This window comes from Cynara cardunculus, assembly GCF_001531365.2.
Source record: "Cynara cardunculus var. scolymus isolate 2C chromosome LG 1, CcrdV1, whole genome shotgun sequence".
NCBI lineage: Eukaryota > Viridiplantae > Streptophyta > Magnoliopsida > Asterales > Asteraceae > Cynara > Cynara cardunculus.
This window is the reverse complement of record NC_037528.1, coordinates 9913826-9923809: the sequence shown is the minus strand read 5'-3', so window position 1 is coordinate 9923809 and position 9984 is coordinate 9913826. Positions and strand designations below refer to the sequence as shown.

The 9984-nt window shown below is 36.4% G+C and overlaps 1 protein-coding gene across 1 annotated transcript; it reads left to right on the top strand.

Annotated features, from left to right (window-relative positions):
• The first annotated feature begins 356 nt into the window (after positions 1–356).
• LOC112519118 (L-ascorbate oxidase homolog) lies at positions 357–5131 on the top strand. The gene is made up of 7 exons (XM_025127106.1): positions 357–494; positions 582–691; positions 2988–3258; positions 3370–3472; positions 3561–3906; positions 4182–4550; positions 4632–5131. Exons 1-7 carry the CDS (start codon positions 357–359, stop codon positions 4921–4923), a joined length of 1629 nt encoding a protein of 542 aa, XP_024982874.1. The 3' UTR covers positions 4924–5131.
• Positions 5132–9984: the final 4853 nt, after the last annotated feature.

The window sequence follows — 9984 nt, the reverse complement described above, 5'->3', positions numbered from 1 at the left end:
AAATTCAAATCTATAACAAAACATGTTACATTTATATGAAAACAGAAAGATGAATAAACTACCTAAACTCCATTGATCTCTACCATACCCCATCTCACACCAGATAAAAACCCACCTCAGATTCGCCATTTTTCTCTATATATTGTTTCCAATAACATATCACCATTACTGACAACTCACGAGCTTCTGTTAAATACACACACAAACACACCCTCATCTCTCTCATTCTTCCCTCCATTTATACACCCATATATGTAGAGATACACACACATATACATACATAAAGTGTATCTAAAAGGGTGTATGTAGAGGGTTTTCTTTTTTTTTCAAGAAATCTTGAAAGCTTTCTTTTAACAATGGTGGAAAAGAGAAATCTTGTTTTCATTTGTGTTCTGTTTTTGGTCATCAATACCATCAATGCTGAAGACCCATACAGATTTTTCACTTGGAAAGTCACTTATGGTGACATTTATCCTCTGGGTGTTAAGCAACAGGTATAATCTCTCTCTCTCTCTCTCTAAATTTACACAGATTTTGGGGGTTTCTTGAATGTTCTTGGGGTTTGTGTTGTTGTTTTGCAGGGAATATTGATAAATGGGCAGTTTCCTGGACCTCAAATCAATTGTGTTACTAATGATAACTTGATTATTAGTGTCTACAATTACTTGAATGAGCCATTTCTCCTTTCTTGGTAAGTTTCTTGATTTAGTTTATAGATCTTTCTTTGAATCTTGATTTCCCCAAATTGCTAGTTTTAGATTTCAATCACATGGATATAACTTTATATTTTGTGGGTCAATTTTATTAAAAGAGGTGTAATGAATGTGGACTGTTGTCGGTCGAAACCAGGATGACCCACAAATTGAAGAATATAATCCAAAAAATATGATACAAGTGAAGTGAATTTATATCTCCAACAACACAAGAAACTAAAATGTTCAATGGATTAGGTGATAAGATTGAACTTTATATTCAAGAAACTTACACATTTGTATCTCATTTTTTGATTTGAAGATGGATTTATGTAAACTTGTTTGATTCTATAAAAACTTAAGGAAACAGTTAGATCTTTATGATCAAAATGTCGATTTCTGAATTCGAATCCACGGTGATTTCTGCTTGATTTTGAAAGTTTTCCTCTAAATTTGAATAGATTTACATTGGTTTTTCAGTTCCTAGAATTGATTCCTCTTAAACTAGAAAGTGTATATTTAGATGTGAAGTTAAAGATTAGAAGTTGGATTTGTATAAACTTGTTTGATTCTATAAAACCTTAAAGAAACACTTTGATCTTTTTGATCAAAATGTCGATTTCTGAATTCGAATCCTCGGTGATTTCTGCTTGATTTTGAATGTTTTCTTCTAAGTTTGAATAGATTTAATTGGTTTTTGAATTCCTAGAATTGATTCCTCTTAAACTAGAAAAGGGTATATTTAGATGTGGGCAATCAAGACTTTCTTTTAGCATGCCATTCTGGACCATCTTTTGGCCATTCTATTCCCTTTATACATAGTTATACTCGAATGTCGAAAAAACCCGCCTTTTCTAATGGTAAAATAGGGAATCTTGTAGACTAAATGACGTCCGAATAGGTAATTTTAACTTGAAATCTCATCGAACAACGGTTTAAAAGTAAACTCTTACTACAAGTTCTATATTAAATTGTGTTTTTTGTACTACTACATGATATGATGGAGAGTGGTGTTAAGCTCTTGGTTGTATATGTCTGCTAGATCTCTGACAATTGCAATTTATTATTATGGCATTTGCTAATCTTGATGATATTTATGAATAAAAAAGGCTGGCAGAGTCTTTAGATGTAGTAAATGATTGGGCCCTGTGTTAGATCTTAAATCTTTTTGAGGTTTCTCTGTTTGTATTGTTTTGTAAAGATTTCTTGAAAAGGTCACACCTTTGATGGTGGGAAATTAAATAATACTAGTTATATGTAGTATATAACAGCTTATACATTGTGCATTAAAAGTTGTACCTTGATGAGAAGGGGGATAACCTTGAGAAACAAACTAGTCAAGAACATTGAAGTCCCTTTTTGTTCTGATCATTAAAGATTGGCCTTTTGTGGGGTTTGTTTGTATGGTTGGTATAATAGAGATGCACAAAAATGCCCAAGCATGAAGCACGGTCTGAAAAAGCCCGAGACTAGTGAGCCCGATCCAGGTTGGGCCTTAAAGCCCAATCAGGCCCAAATTTTAGGGGTAGGTCCGCCCTGAAAAAGCCTGGAAAGTCCGTATAAGCCCAAAAAAAACCCGGCCTGAAAGATCCTGGAAAAGCCAGGTTAAACCTGGAAAACCCAAAAAAGCCCGGACTGAAAAAGCCCAATCGGGCCCTTTCTCAACACAAGCCCGACCTGCTATATAAAATCCCGGTATGGGTTGGGCCTTAAAGCCCGATTCAGCCAGAATTTTAGGGGCAGGCCCAGCCTAGGCCCAACCTGAAAAAGCCTGGAGAAGTCTGAAACAACCCAAAAATCCCCAGCCCGAAAAAGCCCAATTGGGCCCTTATTCAACCCAAATCCTGGCCTGGCCTGGCCTGGCCTATAAAAGCCCGGGCCTTTTTTGCTCGATGAAAACAGGCTTGGAAGGCTGGATAAGCCCGAAAAAGCCCGGGCCTTGTGAATCTATATGGAAAAATGAAGAATGTACAAGTCAACAATGCATAAATCAGTTTTTGTGGCCTTGTGTCTTCTGGAATATTAGATCTAAAGCTAGAATCTTGGTGCACCATGGTGGTCATGATAAACTTTTATAGATTCTTGTATATCAAATCTATCAAGAATGTACAAGTCACCGATGCATAAGTTGATCTTTATGAGCTTGTGGTTTTTGGTTCATTAGAATAAAAGATTAAGAATCTTGGTACACAATGGTGGTCATGATAAACTTTTATAGATTCATATATCAAATGTATCAAGAATGTACAAGTCATCAATGCATAACCCGCGAACCGAAACTCGTTTTTTTTACAGGAACGGGCTGCAACACCGAAGAAACTCATGGCAAGATGGTACTTACGGTACGAGTTGTCCAATCCCACCAGGAAAGAATTTCACTTACATGCTTCAAGCGAAAGATCAAATCGGTAGCTTCTTCTACTTTCCGTCACTCGGCCTTCACAAGGCCGCCGGCGGCTTTGGCGGCATTAAGATCTACAGCCGCCCTCGGATTCCTGTTCCTTTCCCTTTCCCCGCCGGAGACCACACTGTCCTTGCCGGAGATTGGTACAAAAGAGGCCACCAGGTACATCTTACCCTCCCCTGACCCCACCTCCGGTTTCGTTTGGTTTGCTTACGAGATTAGTATGTTTGACCGAAAAAGTCAAAGTTCATGACCTTTTTTTTGTTTTTGTAGAGGCTAAGACACATTTTGGACTCCGGTCGAAACATTCCTTCCCCGGATGGACTTCTTATCAACGGCCGTGGCTGGAATGGTTACAGCTTTGGTGTCGATCAAGGTGCGTGCTTTACTTAGTTGTAGGTTGTGGTGTTGTGCACTGATGATTGTACCTTGTGCATTAATGGGTTGTACATTTGCTTATACAGGGAAAACATATAGATTTAGAATATCAAATGTAGGGTTGACAACATCCATCAACTTCAGAATCCAAGGGCATACCATGAAACTTGTGGAGGTGGAGGGATCACATACAGTCCAGAACTCCTACAATTCCCTGGACCTTCACCTCGGGCAGTCCGCGTCGGTTTTGGTCACCGCCAACCAGCCGGTGAGAGATTACTATGTGGTCGTGTCTTCGCGGTTCACCCGCCGTGTCCTCATGACCACGGGGGTCCTCCATTACCGCAACTCGAGGATTGGAGTGTCGGGCCCGCCACCTGGTGGCCCGACAACCCAGATTGCCTGGTCCCTCATGCAGGCAAGAAGCATGAGGTAAGTTTTGATTTCCCGATGGGGTCGTATGCATTGTCGAGTTGTACGGTACATGTTGCTGATGCATTAAACATTCTTGGTATCACAAGTTTACAACTTGATCATTGGTATCACTAGAACGATTGATTCTAAAGCATGAAAAATTGGTATGCATTAGCAACTTGTACAGTACAAGTTAGTTATGGAAAATAACATAACCCATATTTTAATTTTCTAAAAATGATGTGATTTTGGCATAAAAATCTGATCTTTTTGGTTCATGATTCTTGAAACAGATGGAACTTAACCGCAAGCGGGCCCAGACCGAACCCGCAAGGGTCATACCATTATGGAATGATAAAACCGAGCCGTACGATAATGCTGTCGAATTCGGCTCCGTGGATCAACGGCAAGCAACGATATGCGGTCAATGGTGTGTCGTTTGTTCCCGGAGATACGCCTTTGAAACTAGCCGATTATTTTAAGATCGGTGGAGTCTACAATCTTGGGGGCATTCCCGACAAATCGTACTCCAATGGAAACGCATATCTTTCGACTTCCGTCATGCACGCCGATTTCCGTTCGTTTGCCGAGATTGTGTTCCAAAACTGGGAGGATACCGTTCAATCGTGGCACATCGATGGCTACTCGTTCTTTGTTGTCGGGTAAGAAAAGACTTCTTCAGAATCCGTTTTCGTTATCTAAAACTGTTTTTTCCGTAAAACCTGATTCGGTTTGTGGAACAGGATGGATGGCGGGCAGTGGACGCCGGCAAGTAGATCACGATATAATCTAAGAGATACCGTTGCTCGTAGTACGACTCAGGTGTACCCGAGGGCGTGGACGGCGATCTATATCGCGCTCGATAACGTCGGGATGTGGAACATACGATCGGGGAACTGGGCACGTCAGTATCTGGGACAACAGTTTTATCTGAGGGTGTATTCTCCGGCGCATTCATGGAGAGACGAGCTGCCGATCCCGAAGAACGCGCTGCTTTGTGGTCGAGCTCGAGGGCGACACACAAGGCCACTTTGAGGCTAGCCGATGATGGGTTCGATGCAGATTGTCACGAGAGGGTGGCAACCTGGGTCGGGTCTCGTTAGGAACTACTTGTTCCGGTTTACGGGAAGTTAAGTTTGGTTTGTTCGATTGCCGCATTATTCGTTGTAGATTTTGAACCGGGTTTTCCCATTATTGGGCATTGAGTTGTTCATCGATTCTCAAATTGTTTGTTGGCTCGTTCCATTTCTTGAAAATTTGCTCTGAATCGGTGGTCGAACCCACTTGGGTTGCATCATTCATATCTTCCTGTTAATTATAACTGGCAAAGTCCATGTTATCCCTTCCTATGAATGGTTGTTCAATCCTGTTTTTTTCTTTGATGGTAAAAAAAAGCCGAACTTTTATAGTAAAAACACCGTGAATGTTATTTTCATAACGTTCTGCTGTGAGATTTCAAGTGTAAAAAATTAGTCTTACAGGTCTCACGAAAACATGTAGGTCTTACGTGATCACAAGTCTATATATATAGGGGTTCATTCAAGGGAGAGCTGGTTAGTTTGTGATAACTGTAAGATCCAATCTCAACCATAAATCAAATACATAAATTAGGAAACTAATATTTTTTGTAATTTGACATAAATTTTTAATTAAAGGGCATTTTAAGTATTTAAGTATTTCTCTCTCTCCATTGTCTCTCACTCCTGCTTCCTGCCTACTGTAAAACTTATTTCGACGAACACTATGTGATACTCAAAATACATTAAGATACACAATCTGATACCCAAAATACATACAATATGATATCCAAAACACACCAAGTAAACTTTGAGACCACTATGATACCAACCGTGGTACCATTGTGATACTAACTGTGTGCATAGTATGTGTTGTATGTGTGTGTGCAATGTGTATGTCTGCAGTGTGTGTATGTGTGTTGCAGGTCTGGAGGTTGGGTTGGAGAAGAAGGTTGGCATGGAGATGACCACCGAAGTGGAGAGTTCTCCCGGATGGTGGGTGCTACCGGATGGAAGGTGTTGGAAGGTAATCGATGAGGGTGTTTGACGGGGAGATCGAGTGGAATGTCGATGTAGATGGTGGTCAGTAACGGGGATGGGGGAAGGGAGATGGCCGTCGGCAACGTCTTGGTCGGAAAAGATGACCAGAGGAGGTCATTACTTGTCGGAGGAGGCCACCAGATTTTGGTCCCTGTGTGTCCGTGTATATATATATATATATAAAATAAAGTAATTAATCTAATTAAAATAAATTGAAATATTAAACTAATTATAGTAAATTGAATAATCAACACAAATTACTAATTTACCCTACTTTTTTATTTTAAGAAAAATATTAGTTATATTAAATGATTGGCTCACGTTCGATCTTATAGTTACCACAAACTAATTAGTTCTCATTTGATTAGGCCGTTATACACACACACACACACGTATATATGTAGGGGTGCTCGTAGGTTGAGTTGATCGGGTTGAAGACATTTGAACAACCCAACCTAATGTTTGCGGTTTGAAAATCTTAACCCAAACTAAAGTGCAACCCAACCTAACCCAAACCGTACGGGTTGGTCGGATTGATACTTTGGTACATTAAAATACTATTCTAACCTTGAATATGTTATTTCTCTACTCATAATTTCTTTTTCATCATCAACCATTTAATACAACTTATCCATACTTCTTACGTATATTACATTCAGTTAATTTTCTCAATTTACATATATATGTTTACAGTTACTGAACATATATACGAATGAGTTATATATTTTACAGCACGATTAAACATCGGATTGAGTTAGGTTGATCGGGTTTTTGAGCACTCCTATATTTTGATTTGGTTTTTACAATTTTCTTTTAAAAAAATAAAAAAAAATTAATTATTAATTAAAAATTTCAATATTTTATTAAGAAAAATGGTCATGTCTATGAGAAAAGGCGCATATGCCTCTGAACATTTGATGTTTTCTACACATTAATTCAAGGAATGTTGACTTCAAAAAGGAATTTTGGGAGATGATTTCACTTTTTAAGTATTATGACTTTTTTTTTTTAAATTTCGGTCTTAACGAGGTGTTTGGGATTGCTTATTTAAAACAACTTATGTTTTTCTGTAAAAGTGCTTATTAACTTATATGATGTTAAATTGGAGTTTTATAAAAAAAATGTTTAAATTAGCTTATAACGATACTAAAACGTAATAAATTGTATTTTAGTGTTTGACAAATTTTGCTTATATATGTAAATGACCGAAAATGACATGAAAATATCTCATTGTTGGCGAAAAACAAGGACCAAGGGTTTGATTGATTTGTAGGGGTCCCCATCGTCTGCCAAAAACAGGGACCAAGGGTTTGATCGAGGGTTTTATCTATCTGCAAAGATCCCCATCTTCGGTCAAAAACAAGGACCAAGGCTTTGATCGAGGGTTTGATCAGCGGCCAAAAACAGGTTCGGGTGTTTGATCGTTGGCCAAAAACATGTTTGAGTTGGAGGTCGATTTCGATTTCCGATATCAATTTTTGATTTTGCAGGTGAAGGTTTTATCGATTTGCAAGTAAAGGTCGTTTCACTGGTAAATTGGTTTCTAAAGCTAATAAGTTGAATCTGATAAGTTAGAGAAGAGTAACTTATCAAAAACTTTTAATTACCGGCTTGAAACCGATATAAACATTTTTTTCCCAATCCAAAACACTAAAAACTGCTTAAAATTGCTGATATCCTCATTGGAATAAGTCAATAAGCAGTTTAAATAAACAATCCCGAACGCCCCCTTACTTAATTTTAAATGTCTATTTTATAATTAAATAATTTTAAAACTAGATGTTAATTATTTAAATATTTTTATTAAATTATATGTGAAATTACAACTAATCTTTTGATAGTATATGAAACAAACACATTGTGAAACAAACATATGTTTTAAAGTAAAAGTTTTCACAGTTCTTACAATATATATGTGGTTATCATTTAATTGTACCTTGATAAAATCAAATAACGTGATTAATTCAGGGGTGAGCTAAATGTACTCATATCTGCTAATGTTTACATTTTAGTACATGAATTAATCTGATTCTGATATAGAAAATTACAAAATTACCCTTATTTTGTATAACACATCGTGGGAAGGAATAAGGATATATTCAACTATGCATATGATAACACACACTTGTTTGTACTTTTACATGCAGAAAAAGGAAAAAGGAATTTCCCTTTTTAACCTTCTTTACATGAGTTGATAAAGATAACCAATTGTTGAGAAAAAGACTATAATGCCCTTTGTCTCCATAGAGAAAGAATGTCTTGACATTGACCCATACATAATGTTTTCATTTCCAATATGCATACAAGGTTGAAATTGCTTGAAACTTCTCTATGCAAAACATGCTTTCTTCACCACTATTGAAAACTAAAATGACTAAATTACCCTTTTACAACAAATAAAATCTCAATTAAGAGCTTGACTATTCAAATTCATTTTAGCTTAATTGCCTTCATTTAAAAGATTATATACATATACAAGGGCTTAATCATTCAAGAACATCAGAATTTATGGGATCTATGATAACTTCTATCTTAAAGTTTGTTTCACATTATTTTTTTCCATCTGGGTATATTATTTAAACTATTTATAACCATATATTTGATTCACAATGTGTTTGTTTCATATGTATTCGACTAATAAAACGAATTTTTGTATGTGTATTTTTTGTTTCATAAACAGACCGATTCTTATTTACACTGTTATGTTAAATCACTTGCATTAAATTCTAACCATACATGAAAAGAATCAGATAAAATTAACACATGATGTACTGATTCTCATAGATCTCACGAATTAGACAGTTCGCAAAAGAAAGCCGTTATATATAATATTATATATGATAAAAAAATTTACTGTTATACAATCACACATTCGAGTCGCACGTACTCTCATACCTCATGTTATTTAGAACCTTCTTCTGTTTGTATCAATGAAAATGGTGGTTTAAAAGGATAACTAATTATGACTGTCATCAAGATTTTTAACGTTTTGTTATGACGTACAATCAAGAAGTCTTTATATATATAATTTGATTATGTACGTTAAAAGGTGAAAGCTCTCAGAAAAAAAAGTCATCATTTTTCATTGAAACCATGGGAAGCTCTTCTGAAAGTCCAACTAGGGTTGTTCGTCGGAGAATGGATGATAAGTTGCCGGAAAATATCTCAGGCAAAGGCAAGCTCACCGTCCGGACTTACCATCGGTCTAGGGTTCCCCGTCTCCGGTGGACCAATGAACTTCATCAATATTTTGTGACTGCAGTTCGAAAACTCGGTGGTGAAGATAGTACTCACTCTCTCTCTCTCTCTCTATCTATATATATATATATATATATACACACACACACATGTACGTATACACACAAATATATACAGACATATATACATATATGTGTGTGTATATATATATATATATTATATATCGCTGTCATTGTGTGTATTAATCATATATTTTTGGAGTAGGGGCAACTCCAAAGATGATTTTGCAGATGATGAATGTGAAGGGACTAACTGTATCTCATGTCAAGAGCCATCTTCAGGTTAAAGTCATGTGTATATATATCATTAGGGTTGGATTGATGTGAGACCAACTTATTTTCGTGAGACCACTTTTTTACACTTGAAACTTCACAACAAAATGTTGTGAAGGTAAAAAAAACCGAACCTTCACAGCAAGATTACCTTCACAACGTTTTGCTGTGAAATTTTAAGTGTAAAAAAGTGATCTCATGAAAACAGACTGGTCTCACGTAATCCTAAGTCTATATCATTATATTTATATATATTGGATGTAAAAGTCGCTATTTTTACCGAATCTTCTTATGTGATCTCATATATATCTATCTCTATATATACATACATAATGTTGTATATCTCTGTGAATAGATGTTTAGGAGCATGAAGAACGAAGTGATTCTACAAGGTACGTATACATACATGCATGCGAATGTTAGAATCAAAATATACATATATAGATATTTACAAATCTAATAATTCGTACAAACTTATATATATATATATATATATATATATATATATA